This window comes from Raphanus sativus, chromosome 3 (genome assembly GCF_000801105.2).
Source record: "Raphanus sativus cultivar WK10039 chromosome 3, ASM80110v3, whole genome shotgun sequence".
Classification (NCBI taxonomy): Eukaryota; Viridiplantae; Streptophyta; class Magnoliopsida; order Brassicales; family Brassicaceae; genus Raphanus; species Raphanus sativus.
The window spans coordinates 12862269-12881135 of NC_079513.1; the positions used below are offsets into that span (position 1 = coordinate 12862269).

At 32.1% G+C, this 18867-nt stretch overlaps 2 protein-coding genes across 2 annotated transcripts; both read left to right on the forward strand.

Annotated features, from left to right (window-relative positions):
* Window positions 1–1553: 1553 nt before the first annotated feature.
* Window positions 1554–3821, forward strand: LOC108847553 (outer envelope pore protein 37, chloroplastic). The gene is made up of 6 exons (XM_018620819.2): window positions 1554–2100; window positions 2511–2597; window positions 2722–2901; window positions 2999–3093; window positions 3188–3308; window positions 3594–3821. Exons 1-6 carry the CDS (start codon window positions 1708–1710, stop codon window positions 3723–3725), a joined length of 1008 nt encoding a protein of 335 aa, XP_018476321.1. The 5' UTR covers window positions 1554–1707; the 3' UTR covers window positions 3726–3821.
* Window positions 3822–4598: 777 nt separating this feature from the next.
* On the forward strand, window positions 4599–10352 carry LOC108847552 (type I inositol polyphosphate 5-phosphatase 12). The gene is made up of 12 exons (XM_018620818.2): window positions 4599–5069; window positions 5178–6246; window positions 6346–6598; window positions 6685–7486; window positions 7559–7686; window positions 7774–7858; window positions 7962–8127; window positions 8221–8261; window positions 8338–8605; window positions 8690–8813; window positions 8909–9269; window positions 9345–10352. The coding sequence occupies exons 2-12, from the start codon at window positions 5376–5378 to the stop codon at window positions 10131–10133; spliced, it is 3888 nt and encodes a 1295-aa protein (XP_018476320.1). The 5' UTR covers window positions 4599–5069; window positions 5178–5375; the 3' UTR covers window positions 10134–10352.
* Window positions 10353–18867: the final 8515 nt, after the last annotated feature.

Genomic DNA, 18867 nt, shown 5'->3' on the forward strand with positions numbered 1-18867 from the left:
TAATAATTAATTTATTGTTAATTTAATAAAAAACTTATTATATATTTATATGGACTAACCTATTTCTCTAAAGATTCTAAGAAGCATTGTGGTGATGACACATGGCTACACCAAATGTTATAATGCTTCTCTTTTAATATATAGGGGATTTTAAATTTATTAAAATTATGATTAATTTTCTTATTTGTATTTACGTTGGTTATTATATTAGATATATAAATATATTTGAGGAAGATTATGTATAACTTAAAATATATTATGCTTAGAATGAAACAAAAAAACAAAAATATCTGATCCTAAATTATATAATTACATAATGATAATATTCTATATTCTCGTGCATATATATAAATTGTACAAAAGAACAAACTTGTAATAGTTGATTAATATTTTATTTTCATTTGTTAATATGTTTTAAGTCATCCTATGATTTAAATTATAAAATAATTTATTATTATAAAATTATATATTTGTCTGATTTTAGATATATGTTAAATTAGTCGAATCATTTGATTCATGTTGTGATTATATTGAGTTATATATATATTTCAAATTCCAAGTGTAGTATAATTATTTATATGATAATTAAGTAAAATAAAATTAATTTTATTTATAAAATGGTGTGATAAAATTATAGAAATCATATAATATAAATAAAATATAATTTATATATTTGTTTGCTGTAATTGAAAGATATTATAGTAAACTAAATATATGAAAATAAATAAAACATTTCAATAATATTATAAACTATTTTTGGTCAATTATAAATATATTAGTTTATGTTACTTTTTTTTGTCAACTAGTCTATATTACTTAATTGTTTTATCTATTCATCTAAGAAAATAGATAGATATATAAAATATTTATATTACTTTGAAAATATATACTTTTGTATTGTTTAAAATTTATGTTTTAAAAAACTAATATTTATTTTCTTAATATCAAAGTTATATGTGTGAATTTTGTTTTATGAAATCATATTATATACGAATATGTATTTTTCATCTAACAAAAAGAAGATATAAATAAATATTTTATTACTTTAAAATTATATTTTATGTTATTTAAAAAATATTTTAAATAAAATATTTCTATTTTGTGAACTTTCTTTTTAATGAAATCATATTGCATATACATATATTTTTGTTTTTAAATTTGTTTTTAAACTTTATAAATGTTTCTTTTTATTATATACGTTATTTGGAAAATCTTTAAAAAGAAATTAAATAGAAAATTTAATAATAATATTTAAATGTTATATTTTAATTTATTAAGGATATCAGTGTAATCAACCATCGTGAGAGTTAAATGACATATAAAAAATGATTTCTCAAATAATATTATAGAAATATATTAAAAATTTGTTATTAATGAATAGTTTTTTTGTAATTTATGTTTTTTTATATTCTAAACCAATAAAAATTTTAGAAATGTAGTTAATGATTTTAAAGTTTACAATGTCTTATAATTAGTTGATAAAAATTCACTGAAAATATAAAAAGTATATATTTTTTATACACTTATTTTATTTGTAACATGCATTTGTTTTTTTTTTTGGAACTGAGGGAATTTGTCCTAAATAGATTTTTTTTTTTATTTATAAAAAAAAAGAGAGAAACAACAACCGTCCGTTTCAAACGCTTCCAGCTACACACTTGACTCCCTTGTTACGACTTCGCCACAGATTCCTCCAAATCCACTCCAATGGCGGATCCATCTCCTCAAAGCCCTACCCTTTCCACTTCCCCTCCTCCTCCTACTCCTCCTGCCCTTCAATCACAAACCTCTGAACCACCACCTTGCTCCGTCTTTCCTCTTCTCAAGAGCCTGAATAGACCGAAACTCCGCTTCACATCTGAATTCGACAGTGACAGTCTCCTCTTCTTCAACAAAGTGTCTTGTAAGATCTTTGATAACCTCGCCAAGCTCAAGCTATCGTTTCAGAACAACGCTCAGCGGGAGGTTTCTCAGCCTCAGGTCTCTTTCACTTCCAAATACGTCTCTGTTCTCTACGATGTCGAGGAGAAGAACACTTTTGTTAAGAGCAGTGTTGATGTTTCTCCGCGTCTTCAGCTGAGAGCTCTTCATAATGTCAAGGTACGTCTCTAATGACAGTGAAAAAACACTTCTTTATGAGGCTAAATTGACGAAGTGGGAGTAGATGCGGTGGTATGAACAGCAGTTTCTGTGTTTTGGATTTGTTTAAAAAAAATTAAAATCAAAAGGTGTTGACTTTGGTTTCCTTTCCTTGAATTGATAGAACAGAACAGCAGTTTCTGTTTTTGATTTTGTATATGTGTGTTCAATAAGAAATTGGTACCATTGGTTTTGGTTTCTGTGTTTCGTTTAACTATATTATTTATGAGGCTAATCTACACTGACAAAGTTAGTGTACATGTGGTGGCAATTTGTCATCTATGGAACAGAACAGCAGTTTCTGTGTTTAATTTGTGGATATGTTTTTTCACTGAAAGGTGTTGACTTTGGTTTCCTTTCCTATTGTGCAGGCGCAACAAGGAGAGGTTGCTATGGAGGCAAATCTAGCTGAACCTGGCTACTCTCTCGAGCTTTCATCACCTGTTCCTATTGGCTATGTGAGTACCACACCTCTTCTATTTGGTGTGTGGATGTTTTTTCCATTTGCACGAGTGTGGTTGCTAGTACTTTGCAGCTTGTTATGTTTAATTGTAATGCCTTGCGGGGTTTCTCTTCCTGTAGCCAAGAGCAACACTTAAATTCCCACTTGGAGAAGTTTCAGTACAAGAGAAAGAAGTGGAGGAGGAGGAGAAGAGCAAGCGAATAATATCTGTTAACGGGATCCTCAAACGTCGAGCTATGGATGGTGTTTGTTCTGCTCTCTACACTGATGAAGAGTTGAGGCTGAGATATGCTTATAAGGTTTGTTTGTAAAGAAGCTTATTGTGTGTTATTATACAATAACTTGTACATGTACTAATAGGATATCCCTTCCTGGACATCTTTTTATCATATACAGGATGAAGCATTGTCTTTCATTCCAACCATCTCCCTTCCTTCAAATGCTGTTTCATTTGCATTCAAGCGCCGGTTTAGCCCTTCTGATAAGTTGAGGTTAGTAGTGGACTCAGTGTGTCTATCTTTTTTGTAGAACCATCTCATCTGCTATATTAAATATATCATATGATGACGATGACTTGGTATGCAGCTACTGGTACAAGTTTGATTCAAACATGTGGAGTGCAGTGTACAAACGCACATATGGTAAAGACTACAAGTTCAAAGCTGGCTATGATTCTGATGTACGCCTTGGCTGGGCATCTCTCTGGGTAAAGGCACCAACCTTTAGTCTTCTTTTCTCATATCTGTGAAACCCTTTTTCTCCCTCAAGTCCTAACCGAGTCATATGATTATGATGTATATAGCATATAATACACCATTCACCACATAATTCTACCAAATGTGACATAGCATCTGCTTTGTGTTACAATAGAATACTTAAGGACACCCTCGATCTTAAGCTATAGCTTTAGAGTTAGGTGTATTCAGTAGTCTTGTGTGAGCTGCTAGGGATGTTAGCAAAACTAAAATTTGGGGGGTATTGCAACCAACAGGTAGGGGAAGAAGATGGAAAAGTAAAAGCGACGCCAATGAAGATGAGAGTGCAGTTCATGCTCCAAGTTCCACAAGATGACATCAAAACCTCAGTCTTGATGTTCAGAGTTAAGAAAAGATGGGACCTTTGATTGTAAAAATCTTTTCAAAACCTTTGATTGTTTCTTCTCTCTGTAAGAAAACGGATCTATAAGTTGACTTGTCTGATAATAATATCTTTTGCAAAAGTTGCACGAAGACATGTTGACACGTGTAAGGGTATAATAAGCGTGAAGAAACTACATATAGCATTGGACTTTAACGGACAGCTGCAATGAGAATATTCTCCGATGCTTTGTTTCATGATCACCACCATTGTATTTGCCCATTTACAGATATTACATGAAAGTATTATTCTTTTGCATTAACTATTCTCATTGTTTTCGATCTCAGTGGTAGATAGTTGTTAGGTGACAGCTCCAGTTTGTAATGGCTATTGCTGACTTAATTATAGGTTTCCTTGTATTTGAAGTGTATATCAAAAACTTCAGTGATTGGATCTGTATCTCTGAGCCTTCAGTGTTACATGAGATTCATGATGAAGAGTTTGTTGTAGGAGGTGATTTCATATCTCATACGTATACTAGTTTTGTTGATCATTAAGCTATGGGTGTTACTACGGATTTGTTACTCTTAAGGAGCCCTGATTTTTATATGATGTGTACAGTGCTTGCCAGAACACAGGAAAGACGAAGACAACACATATTACATGTGTGCTTGAATCAGATGAAGATTCCGGCCTCCGGATTCCAACTCAGGCTCAGGCAATCGTTGAAGGATCTGGTTCAGTTGCAGTCTCAGAGCTAAAACCTGCCGCTGATGTAGATTACATACAAGTAAGACTAGTTTACCTGAAGGAATCGTTCAGCTTTGTACTGTATCTAACTCTACATGTAAGATTGGCATATAATTTAGAATATGAGTCTCATAGCTATAGCTGTTACCTTGCTTGTATATTCAACAGGAGCTATTGGCGATACAGCAACAAGGTCCTAGATCAATTGGCTTCTTTGGGACAAGAAACATGGGTTGCATGCATCAAGAACTGATTGAAATACTTATCAAGACAGTCGAGGCTTCAAATCTTTCCTTTCCTAAAGCTTCTCTCCTCCGATCACTTTGGTTCTTGCAGAAAAACCATATATACACTTCAGGTGCATCTGGAACTAATGCAGCTGTTATCAGAGGTGCATTGCGAGCAGAGAGGCCAGAGCTTCTTACTGTGGTTTTACCAAGATCTGTTCAAGTTACAAGCTCTTTAACAAGATCAACTCAATGATACAAACTGAAGCGTTTTTGGTCGTCGTGATTGTGATTAGTGTGAATGGATTGACTTTTTTGTATTTGTTTTAAGGTGGTTGGAAGAAGAGCTGGGAAGCAGGAGTAACTCCATGGGACTTGAATATGAAGTGGTGGTTACGGCCCTGCCCTGATCGGTAGGTATTAAGAATGAAATTAATATTTTATGTTATATATAAACTTCGTATGTCCAAATGTAAGATTTTGATTATCAGTGGATATTAATGTTTACTTTGTACACACAGGTGTTTTAAAATTGAAGTGGAGAAAATGGCGCGTATTATTATTACCAATGGAAAAATAGAGACAGAGAAACAAACTCTCTCCTCCATGTTTCTCCCGAACACTACGCTTCATCTCTTGTCTCTCTTCTTACATTTTCTTCATCTCAATGTCTCTTTACTCTCTTCTCATTCCCTCTCTTTCCTCAAAATCTTTCCTCCATGGAAATTAACAACAACAGCAACCACCACCACCACTCCGACAACGACGATGACATCCTCGCCTCCATGAGCTCCGTTCCTCCTCCTCGAAAAATCCATTCCTACAGCCACCAGCTCCGCGCCTCCGGTCAAAAAGTCCGTCACCACCGCCACCGCCAACAGCACAGCCTCGATGATATTCCCAAACTCACCGAGATCATCTCCGGTTGCAGCATCTCCGGTGATTCTTCCGACGACGAGTTCTACCCTTACGCCACAACCATCAACTCCTCCTCCTTCCCTTTCACCGGAGACATCAACGATTCCGATGATTACTTGATCACGCATCAGCCTGAGATCGGAGAAGATTTTCAGCCCCTTCCTGAGTTTGTAGGCTCCGGAGGCGGCGTGGGGATGTTCAAAGTCCCCACGCGGTCTCCCTTGCACTCCGCGCGTCCTCCTTGCTTAGAGCTGAGGCCGCATCCACTTAAGGAGACTCAGGTTGGGAGATTCTTGAGGAACATAGCTTGTACTGGGACACAGCTGTGGGCTGGACAAGAGAGCGGTGTTAGGTTCTGGAACTTTGATGACGCGTTCGAGCCAGGGTGTGGTCTAAGCGGCCGTGTAAGGAGAGGAGATGAGGATGCTGCACCGTTTCATGAGTCGGCGAGTACTTCTCCCACCACTTGTCTGATGGTTGACAATGGGAATAGGCTTGTTTGGAGTGGTCACAAGGATGGTAAGATTATGTCTTGGAAGATGGATCATGAACCTCATAAAAATGATGATAAAGATGATGGTGATGGTGAGGGTGATGATACTCCTTTCAATGAAGGCCTCTCTTGGCAAGCTCACAAGGGTCCTGTCAATTCTATAATCATGAGTTCTTATGGTAAATCTTTCTCGAAAATCAAATCTCAATCTTAATTTGTTTATAATCATGGTTAAAATTCAATAATGTAATCCATAAGATTGTAAATGGAAAATGTAGGTGACTTGTGGTCATGTTCAGAAGGTGGTATGATCAAGATATGGACTTGGGAAACTATGGAGAAATCACTTTCTATTAGATTAGAGGAGAAACATATGGCTGCTTTGTTGGTGGAGAAGTCAGGGATTGATCTCAAGGCTCAAGTTACTGTTAATGGTAATTGCAGCATATCTTCCTCCGAAGTCAAATCTTTAATAGCTGATAATGTAAGATCTAAAGTATGGGCTGCTCAGCTTCACACCTTCTCCTTATGGTGAGTATTAAACTGATACATACAAGTCTAATATTATGATGTCTTCTTGGCTGTGATTTTCTGAAAGGGTCAATATATATTTTCAGGGATGGTCGTACCAAGGAGTTACTAAAAGTGTTCAACACAGAAGGTCAAACAGAAAACCGGGTCGAAATGCCATCAGGGCAGGATCAGCCACCAGAAGATGAGACAAAGGTTAAGATTGCTTCCACTTCTAAAAAGGACAAGCCACATGGATTCTTGCAACGCTCAAGGAATGCTATCATGGGAGCTGCGGATGCCGTTAGAAGAGTTGCAACAAGAGGGGGAGCAAACGAAGATGCTAAAAGAACAGAAGCAATAGTATTAGCCGGAGATGGCATGGTTTGGACCGGATGCACAAATGGTTTGCTTGTACAGTGGGATGGTAATGGAAACAGGATGCAAGATTTTCATCACCATCAGTGTGCTGTGTTGTGTTTCTGCACTTTTGGGGAAAGGATATACATTGGTTATGTTAGTGGTCACATCCAGATTATTGATCTGGAAGGCAATCTAATAGCTGGATGGGTTGCACATAATAACGCAGTGATAAAAATGGCAGCAGCTAATGGATACATTTTCAGCTTAGCCACTCATGGTGGTATACGTGGATGGCATGTGATTTCTCCTGGACCTCTTGATGGGATAATAAGATCAGAACTGTCTGAACAAGAGCGGACATATGCACAGACAGACAGTGTTAGGATTTTGATCGGTTCATGGAATGTTGGACAGGGAAAAGCTTCACATGATGCACTTATGTCTTGGTTAGGCTCTGTAGCGTCAGATGTTGGTATCCTCGTTGTAGGTTTGCAAGAAGTAGAGATGGGTGCTGGGTTTTTGGCAATGTCAGCCGCTAAAGAATCGGTGAGACAGTGGTTGAAAGAGACAATAGCTTAGTTATGTTATGTTTTAACCTCTTTATGTTTCTAATATTAGGTAGGAGGCAATGAAGGGAGTTCGATAGGGCAGTACTGGATAGACACAATAGGGAAGACCTTAGATGAGAAAGCAGTCTTTGAACGCATGGGATCCAGACAATTAGCTGGTTTGCTCATATCACTTTGGTGAGTTTGAGATAACCTTGTCCAGTGGACGAGTAACCATATGGTACTAATTTGATGGTGTCCTGAAATGTTTTGATTTCAATTCAGGGTGAGGAAGAATCTGAGAACACATGTAGGTGACATTGATGTTGCAGCGGTTCCATGTGGTTTTGGACGCGCAATTGGTAACAAGGTATGTACTTATCATTACCTTTGCTTCCAGCTCCAACAATGTGGTATCATTCTGATTTATGATATAGTGGCATGTTACTTGATTTATTTTTTTTGTATGTTAGGGAGGTGTAGGTTTGAGAATTAGGGTCTTTGATAGGATCATGTGCTTCATAAACTGTCACTTGGCTGCACATCTAGAAGCTGTAAACCGCAGAAATGCTGATTTTGATCACATCTACAAAACAATGTCCTTTTCAAGGTCATCAAATGCTAATAATGCACCAGCTGGTATATAATCTCTATGTCCACTTTTCAACTCTCTTCTTTTTACTGAAGGCATTAATCATCAGGTATCTAATTCATGTCTTTTAACCTTTGCAGCTGGTGTGACTACGTGCTCTCATACCACAAAGAGCGCAAATGTAAGCCCCCTTTCTTGTTCTTCATCATGTCTAGTTTCTTGCTTGCCTTACATACACACATCAAACTTTTCTGCAGAATGTAATCGTCAACACGGAAGAGACAAAACAAGACCTAGCTGAGGCAGACATGGTTGTATTTTTTGGTGATTTCAACTACAGGCTCTTTGATATATCGTATGATGAAGCTAGAGACTTTGTCTCACAAAGAAGCTTTGATTGGCTTAGAGAAAAAGATCAGCTCAGAGCAGAGATGAAAGCTGGAAAAGTCTTCCAAGGAATGCGTGAAGCCATAATCACATTCCCTCCAACTTATAAGTTTGAAAGACACAGACCTGGCTTAGGAGGTACACATAAACCACATTTGTATCCTAGTTTTTTGTAGCATTTTTATATGTTATAAAGTTTATCATCAATCCTCTCTTCCTCAGGTTATGATTCTGGTGAGAAAAAGCGTATTCCTGCATGGTGTGATAGAGTAATATACAGAGATACACGCACAAGTCCAGAATCTGAATGCAGTCTAGACTGTCCAGTGGTTGCTTCTATCATGATGTAAGCTTTTCTAAAATGTTGAGAACTAGGAAGAATGCAAAAACACTTATAGAATTAACGTAACACTTTTTGTAATTGGCGCCTGTGATGGACAGGTATGATGCTTGTATGGACGTGACAGAGAGCGATCACAAACCGGTCCGTTGCAAATTCCATGTGAAGATAGAGCATGTTGATAGATCAGTAAGGAGACAGGAGTTTGGGAGGATCATCAGGACCAATGAGAAAGTCATAGCGTTGCTTAACGACCTACGTTATGTTCCGGAGACAGTTCTTAGCAGCAACAACATTGTTCTCCAGAACCAAGACACCTTCGTCCTTAAAATCACCAACAAATGTGTTAAGCAGAATGCTGTCTTCAGGATCATATGCGAAGGTCATAGTACGTTGAGAGAAGAGGAAGATAAGTTGGAGTTACATCCTTTTCTCTCATTCGGTTTCCCACGGTGGCTTGAGGTATCAAAACGGATCAAAGTCTTGATCAAGATTCTCTCTCAAGACTTGTCTGGTTAAGTGTTATTTTTCTTTCAGGTGATGCCAGCAGCAGGAACTATAAAACCGGATAGTTCAGTGGAGGTCACGGTTCACCATGAGGAGTTTCATACGTTGGAGGAGTTTGTAGATGGGATTCCTGAGAATTGGTGGTGTGAGGACACGTGGGATAAAGAAGCAATACTTGTGGTGAATGTGCAAGGAAGTTGTTCTACTGAGACTGTGTGCCATAAGGTCCATGTTCGTCACTGCTTCTCGGCTAAGAATCTTAGGGTTGACTCCATCCCATCTAACTCCAAATCCACGGGTTTGAAGAAGAATGAAGGAGACTCTGGCTCCAAGTCTCAAAAGAAGAACAAAGGAGACTCTAGCTCCAAGTCTCAGAAGAAGAGTGATGGAGACTCTAGCTCAAAATCACAGAAGAAGAACAAAGGAGACTCCAAGTCTCAGAAGAAGAGCGATGGAGATTCCAACTCCAAGACCCAGAAGAAGGGTGATGGAGATTCCAACTCCAAGTGTCAGAAGAAGAGTGATGGAGATTCTAACTCCAAGTCTCAGAAGAAAGATGATGGAGACTTGACCTCCAAGTCTCAAAAGGAAAGCGATGGAGATTCAAGCTCCAAACCTCAGAAAAAGAGTGAAGGAGATTCGAACTGTTGCAAGTTTCAGAGTGGGAAGAAGAACGAAGGAGATACAAGTTCCTACACGTCACAAAGTGGGAACAAGACTGAAGGAGACACAACCTCTTACAAGTGCCAGAGTGGTAAGAAGAACAGTAGTAACTCGTCAACGGGAGAGGAGAGCCGGAGTGGTCACAACAAACGTTGACTTGTGTTTCAAGGCATCAGTAGATATACACTAAGTACGAACCTACTTAAAACTGTAGAATATACCAACGCTCACTTGTTTGTATTTTAATTTTTTTACATTCAGATACCAACTTTAATTTGTACTTTTTCATTTTTAACATTCATAACGTTTTGAGTTTCTCTTAATCATATGTACGTAAGCTTAGGATGACCATCTCAATGTTTTTGGTTCAGTCTTTTTGCTTAGTTTTGATTTATATGTTCCATTTTCGAGATAAACGGATATGAATCCTTGATTTGAATACTGGATCATACTAAATGAGTTGCAATCTCATCTTAAAAATCAAATTTGGATAATCAAATCAGATTTGTAGTATTAAAGTTTGTCCAAATTTTAATCTTAGCTGTTTGTTCTTTTAAGTCTTTTTCCACCATCTAATCTATTAATTTAGGGTTCTATTTTTATCTACTATTAACAAGTCATAGTAGAACCACTTAAAGAATTAGTGAATATGACATATTTGATTATTTGTATTAACAATAAACCAACTATAAATATATTAACAATAAACCAACTATAAATTTGATTTTTTTAATTATAATAAAATCTGTTGAGAAAGAATCTAACAAAATCTTAGTTTAAAATTTAAATTTTTTTTTATAAATAACACATTAATATATTTCGAAATTAGTAATATAATATTATTATAAGTAAATTTAACTAAAACTTATTATAAAAAAGAAAATAAAAATTCTTTATACTAACTTTTTTATAGATTCTATGATATATTCCGTATTATATAAAAATAGAAGTGCTATATGAATTAAATATTAAAAATATATTAAATAGGTAAATTAACAAAAAAAAATTATTTTATTTTTTAACTTAAATAAATTATTGATCATCATTATAATGGATTAAACTTCGAAAACTATATAATACTTTTATATTAAAATAAATGTATTAACATAAGTTAAAATTTTATATTTACAGCCATACATTATCTTTGTATTTATTTTGAAACTATTAGCAATATATTGCTTAAAAATGTTTATATACAAAAATATAATAGTATATAATAACCTTTAGTTCATATACTATTTAAAATATGTTATTAGTAAAATATGAAATTTCAGTAATTCATTTAAAATATTAGTGACAAAAATCAAATTTTAATTATAAATTTTATTTTATTTTAATTGTAACAAAATTTGTTGATAAAAGAATTTAAAATATCACCAAAAATTCAAATATTTAATAAAATAATACAGTAATGTAGTACCAAAATAAATTCAAAATTCATGTATTATTCCAAACTCAAATAGTTGTGTAATTTTGCAAAGTTGTCTCGAAAAAATATATTATTTTGAAAATAAATATTCAAACTCAAAATGATAATATTTCAAATTTTACAAAAGACAAAATCATGGATAATAAAGATTAACTTTTTGAAATGTACCTGAAAAAAACTAACTATATATGTTGTAAAAAATTTAAAGTAACCTAATGTTTTGACGTCTTAATTTAAAAAAAAATAGAACTTAATATCATAACATCCAAACACAATATCCTATATAATAAATTTAATAAAATAGTATGATAGATACTACTATGTATAAAGTTTACTAAAACAATAGGATTATATTATTTAAAATAAATAAATCCCGTAAAATACTAAAATGAGATATGTTAAAGTATATTTTCTTAAACACAACATGTAAATATAATTATTTTAGTCATATTTATTTTCTATAATATAAATAAATAAAATTTTAAAATGTATTATATGCAAAATGTTTAAATTAAAGAAAACAACATAATTTGAATGGGGTTCTCTATTTGAGTATTTCATATTTTTATTTTATTTTACCTAACTCGAAAATATATTAGTAAGTAATAAAAATCAATAACAAAGTAAATTTTTTTTAAAAAACCATTATATATTAATAATACTGAATAAGAAATATAAACAATAGTATGATATAGTAATACAATATATAACACTAAAATAGAAATTATATATTTAAAACATTTTTAATAATATAAAATATATTTAAAAAATGTAAATATATCCGCACGAACGTGCGGGTTAAAATCTAGTTTAGCTTTAAAAGGATAAATTGGAATAGACAAATTATATATAAAAAATTATATTAATGTTTTGTGCAAATTAAAGTTTCACAATATACGTATACACAACAAAACAACTCGATCACAAACAAACTCTTGCGCCTATGACGGTGAAATTTGAAACACCTACGAACGTAGTCTAATTGCTTGGTACGGATTATTGAGACTGCAATAAAACGTTAAACCTTGTTGTGTTCGAGACGTTCCTTGAATGTTTATATACAAACTAATCTTTACTCCAGAACCCTACGGACATATATAACCAAACAGAACCAATCTGATTAAATTAATATTGTTCCATTGTGTAGCTAGGTTTAGCTTTTCAGTTAATAGATTTACCTGTTTAAGACAACCTTGATGAGTCGGACAAAAACTCTGATGAACGATGGGATTCTGAACGTTTTTTTCATGATCAAGTTCTGAAACAAACAAAAAACATGTGCTTTGTCTAGCCCATGTCTTGATCCGAACACCATTTACCCGAACCACCAGAAACAGAGTTCCCCAACGTTATGTTCCGTTATCCAACTTCATTACTTTCCCTAGGCTCCCAATACTAGCACACAGTGATAGTCAGGTAGTGTTATAATAATCAGTAAGTATCTTCAAAATATTGGAAACTTGCTCTGAGTGTTATTGTTAGTTGTCATACCTGATTCCATGGCCTGGACTGCAGTTGAGTTTAGACATGTCGAGGTTACGAGTTCCCGAACAGATAGAGATACAGTCGTCTCCGGTTTGAAACGTGCTATCGGTTATGGTCACACCAGAAGAAGCTTGGACATGGAGGCCATATGCCTTGGGACTTACCGCATTAATATTTGACTTCAAATTTATTTTGTTTTTGGCATTCATGTTATATACTTCCATCTGTTTCTAAATAAGTATCATTTTTACATTTTTCGCACAGATTAAGAAATTGACAGAAATATATATCAGTTGTTATTAATTACATCTCTCTAACCAATAATATTTAAAATAAATAAAATTATTTATAAAATCAATGCAGTTTACAACTAATTTTCAGTTGAAAATAACTATAGTTCACATTAGAATTGCAAAGTGATATCTTTTTGTATAATAAGAAAAAATGTTATAATAATACTTATTATAAAACAGAAGGAGTATTATTTTATGTGGAATATATAGTGTTTATATAATCTGGACATCTATCTATCTATCTATCTATCTATACTATTATTTGCGAAGTGATTTTTCTCAACAGAGCTTCCACGTTAAAAGTTAAAGCGGTTAATAACGATATTACCCCTAATAAATTTATATATAAAATAAAAACGAATTTGACTTTAAAAATATTATATTTATCTATTATATTAGATAATTAATTATAATTTAATATAATAAATGGTCAAAATATATTTTAAAATATAAGATTATTTTTAGATATACTATGTTATTATCTGAAATTAATATTTTTGAAAATAAGATTTACAAAATTAAGATATAATATATTTTATAGTTAAACAATAATCAAGGAAGAACCTTTGTATAAAGATATTTTCTAATGTAAGTGTTGTTAAAATTTGAACTCAATAGTTAGCTATATATATTTTTGATAGACAAAAAAATTCTTATATAATAATTTGATGCTTAATTTAATTTTTAAATACATAAATAATGACTTATCATGCTGGTTATTCGAATTAATAAGATATAAACTAATAAGCATTTATAAAAAAATTATACCCGCATGTACGGATAAACCACCTAGTATATTATAGTGTTAAAGTAAATATATTATACGGTATACATACCGCGGATGCATAGACGGGAAATAAGATGAAAAAGGATCAAAGATCCAAGCTTTTTTCAAGGTTTACAAATGTGTTTTTGAGCGAAAAGAGTTCACTAGCATGTTTAACCTTGAATCATCTTTGGTTTTTGGGTTAATCATGTATATTAGTGAGTAGATCTATCTAGGATTCATGGGCTAGGGTGATTAAGGGTGATTAGTGAAGATCTAGGGTGTTTAGTGTTAAATCTACTTCTTTCCTTGCTTGTTGAGGGTTCTCAATACTATTTTGGTCTTGATCATACTAAAATAGATCCTTAGACATTTCCTGCCCGAAAGGTGTATGATGAAATGTCTGAACCAACTCTTCAATGCTTTTAATGCATTTTGCCAAAGAGATTTGTTGTTAAAGGTGTTAAGATTGCTAGTAGACTTGTTCTCCATGATTGCTTTAGTAACATTCAACCAAAGGGATTTGATGCTTGAGTTGCTTTAGCAAATGAACATTCATCTAGGGATAGAGCTTGTTTAGTATTGTGTCTAGGCATAAGGAAAGTGCTTGATTGATAGCTTGTCACCTTTAGATTAGACATAAAATATAATTAAAGTGAATTATTAACATCGTAAATAACTTAGGCTACATGCTTATCCTATTTTACTTATGCAAGTTTTCATAGCACCATTCATCTTGGTATAAGGAAAGATTGAGTCACACTCAACTTCGATCCTTGAACATGCAACTAGTATTAATACGGCGCATAATGATCCCTTCCATTGACTTTGATTATTTAAGAAATTAATTGAAAAAGTATATAATCGACTAGTTAGTAACTTAATTGATCATTTCGTCTTGTATCCTTTAATATAGGGGAAGCATTTGCAAAATGGGTTAACACGCAATAACACGAAAAATGCTTATGTGTCAGTCTCACGTTCATTTAACAACTAATGTATTCACACACTAATTTTTTTAACTAATTTTTTTTAGTTTTTCGTATTATTAGTTTTTGTATTGTTGAAAGAAATAAACTACAAAATCGTTAAGATTCACATCAACTAAAATGTCAGAATAAAAATATTTTTAGAAATTGAAAATTCCGTATTTTTTGCCGAACTTGGCCATAGTTGAGATTTATGCATACAAAAGAAAATAATAATTATGATTGGCTATGAATTAAAAAGAATTAGATGAAAAACACCATACAAAGTTAGATCTTAGTTTAGCAAAATATTAATTTTCTTTACAAAATTTCTATATCAAACCAAGAATTAGAAATATAATAAAATTGTAGAAAAAATCAGAAATCAGAAAAGTTTTAAAAAAATAAAATTCGCCAAATCGATTGAAAAACATAATTCATGTAGCGAGTGAAGAGATCACATTATTTCCGAAGCAACTCTAACCTATTTCAGTCGATTATATTATGTTTTTATTATATTTACCAAATATTTTTATAAAAGTACATGTTATTGATTATAGACTTCATCTTGCCCAATAGTATTGACACCACGTCTAACCATTTTATTGGTATTTTTAAAGAGTGGTCCAATAATTATGTATGTAAAATAAGCCCAACATATTAGTTTTACATTTATTTATTTTTCTTTATTAGTAGAAAAAAGTATTTGGATCCGAAGAACCGAACTTGATTTGAAATTAATAGTAAACACAAATTAAAAAATATAAAGTATTCAAATGGATTTAAAGTTTAATATCCGGATAACCAGATCCGAATTCAATCCAAACTAAAATATTTTGAATACCGAAAAATATCTAAAACATAATTATATACTTAAATATATTATTTCTTTTAAATTTTATATCTATTAGATATTAATTAATATGAAAATACCTAAAATAATAAAATATGTTCATAATACTGAAAATATATTATTTTCTCCATGTAAATATTTAAATTAAACTATTTTTATGTAAATATAAGTATTTAGTCTTATATTATTTAAATTTTTAAATTTTATATTATTTTTATTTTTGGATTTTAAAGATTAAGTATATTTGGATTTTTTTTTTTAAACTACATAATTAAAAAAGATACTCAAACTCGAACCTGAACTGAACATGCTAAAAAATGTAAATATCTGAATCATATTTAAATTTCTAACTCTAAAAATCAAAATCTGAAATCCGAATACATCAACTAAACCCGAACAGATATTCAAATGCTCATCTCTTGAAAAAATATACGACATATTTTTATTATAATTTAAAATAAATAATCTTTTTTTTTTGAACGTCTGGATCGATTATTATCGATTAATTATGTTATTACAATGATGAGAATATTACAAAGACGATTATACAGCCGACAATTCTACCATCTTGTGAGAATACACGCCTGACTGCACTTTTCCGAGCCGTCCTATGAGATTCATGTTCGATGGTATGCCTTGCACCAAGCTGAAGATCTCCTGTAATCTGTTTCTCCATAAGCTGCATAATTTGGTATTTTCTGGGATTTGAACCCCAGACTTCCGGATGTAGAAACATTACATGAACCCTTAGTGAAACCATTGGACAAGGGGCTTCCACAAATAAAATCACATATATTCTGCACACGGCGCAAACGGCGCAAATTACTACCTATTTTTCTTATTGACTCTCCCTTAGCGCACGTCAATTGAAGTACGTGAACTTGAATAAGATATGATTAATGAAATGTTTTGACTTAAGAAAACATTTTAAGTATAAGGATAACATTTATATATGGGAGATTCGAAGAACCTTTCGGTGTGATCATTGGCCCAAATTCTTTTCTGTTTTGTAAAGAAATTAGCCCAATATTTCTCCGTATTATTTTCCTTTTGTCACGTTCCGTAAAGTAACCATGTTACTCCACTCCACCATCGTTAATCTTTACATCACATATATTTTTCAGAAGAGAATCAAGAATAATTTTAATTCTTACACAAATTACTCGGAGTTTGAAAATGTAACTTTGCTCGTATCATCTAACATATGTGGATGATTTATGGTGGTGAGTGGGAAACACAATATCACATATATTCGGAATAATTTGATTATTTATTTACCTTAATTGGCCTAAACTCTCTTTCTCATTTTTGACATCAAACTCTTTTCTTTTATTTTGCTATTTAACATAGTTACACGACATGCAAAAATTCTTTTCTATTTTTTAAATAAAAATAGAGTTCTCACTCGAAAGTTCAAAACATTTATATATATTTAATGAATTATCACTAGTAACTAATCTTTTAATTCCTATAAAAAAAGTATAATCTCTATCTTTTTTTGTTGGCAAAACAACAAGGTTTGTATTTGAAAACAAATTGGTCACTAAAGCCAATCTTTTGCTATTATAATAACTGGCTACATGCATTGATATTGTGTCCCACTCTCCACAAATCATCATGCATATTACATAGGTAGCAAGCGTTGCCAACGTGAGTTGCGACCATTGAATATTAGATTCCTCGTTCTTTGTCAACCATTGATATGTTCTTGTTTAAGTTACCGAATTGAATCAACAATATTCCAAGGATGAAGGATCTGTAAGCAAGAGGCTTAAACCACTTGGTTGCTAGTTGCTACCTTAAGATATACGAAATAGGGTACACTCAAGCCTAAAAGAGCGAACCGTATTTAGACGTTAAATTTGACGGTTATTTCTGCATTTATTCATTGAATCCGTTTGTTTTTTTTTTCCTTAAACGTTGGTAAATAGGAAAGGAAACAAAACAGAAAAATTGATCTCACTCCCTGGTTTCTCTCTTTCAAAGAGTTATCTAGTGTTCCACTATCCCACATATTAACAAAACATAGATTTAATGAACTGTTTGGACCAAGAGTTAGCAGTTCTCACCTAAAACTTCTTATTTGGTTTTATTACCATACTTAATATAAAGTGAAATAGTATAAGAATATCTCAATCACAATCCTTATGATTATGTTTTTACTAATGTTTCAAATTTTCAATATTACGTAGCTACTCAGGTGTTTCCTCCTTTTTCACGTATAAGTAAGAAAACTATGTCTATTGATGAAGTTATGAAAGCAATACAATAATATCACTCATCACATCATCACTTACCCTTCTAAGTGTCACGTTAGTTCTTTGTCTCCATCATTATATGGAATTCAACTCTACTTTTTCTCCATGGATTCTGATGGGTCAGATACAAAAATACTTTCAAGACATTAATTATAAAATAACTACAAGCACTTAATATCAAGATTAACTTTTTTTGTCTACTGGTTTAACTTCAAGATCACTACAAAAAAAAACATGTATTGCATCACATAAATAGTATCATAAACATAAATGATACTAGTTTAAATTACTTATTAACAAATGATACAAATTATGTTATTATAACATCAGTTATACTAAATGATATTTTATTAATTTATTTAGTATCATTTCAATGAAACTGATACAAAATATGAGTTTACATCATTTAAATAACTGATACATATACAAATTAGTGTTAACATTACTTATATAAATGATACAAAATTAACATCATTTAAATAAAGGAAGCAAGTGTTACATCAATAATAAAATGATACTAACATCATTCAGTTTAAATTAAAGTAGAGTTCGTGGTAGTTAGTCAAAAACAATTTAGGTCAAAATATTCAATATTAATAATATAAATTTATATCATCAATATAAATAATGGATGTCTTATAAAAATTGTATTGATTTTTAATTAATTCATAAAATTGATTGAATTTGCATAGTGGTTTATATATATGTAAATAAACATTTTAAAAATCTTCATGGCTTAAATGAGTTCAACGTCAAAAAAAAAATTTAAATGTATTTACATAAACTGATATTTTGTATTAATAAATTGTAACAGATAATGAATATTGATTAAATAAAA

Excerpts from the sequence above, each read along its gene's own strand:
- LOC108847553 (XM_018620819.2), top strand. The coding sequence starts at position 1,708 with ATGGCGGATCCATCTCCTCAAAGCCCTACCCTTTCCACTTCCCCTCCT. Across the intron at positions 2,101-2,510 it reads GAGCTCTTCATAATGTCAAG|GCGCAACAAGGAGAGGTTGC; the intron begins GTACGTCTCTAA and ends CCTATTGTGCAG. Across the intron at positions 3,094-3,187 it reads AGCCCTTCTGATAAGTTGAG|CTACTGGTACAAGTTTGATT; the intron begins GTTAGTAGTGGA and ends CTTGGTATGCAG.
- LOC108847552 (XM_018620818.2), top strand. The coding sequence starts at position 5,376 with ATGGAAATTAACAACAACAGCAACCACCACCACCACTCCGACAACGAC. Across the intron at positions 6,599-6,684 it reads CTTCACACCTTCTCCTTATG|GGATGGTCGTACCAAGGAGT; the intron begins GTGAGTATTAAA and ends ATATATTTTCAG. Across the intron at positions 7,859-7,961 it reads GACGCGCAATTGGTAACAAG|GGAGGTGTAGGTTTGAGAAT; the intron begins GTATGTACTTAT and ends TTTGTATGTTAG.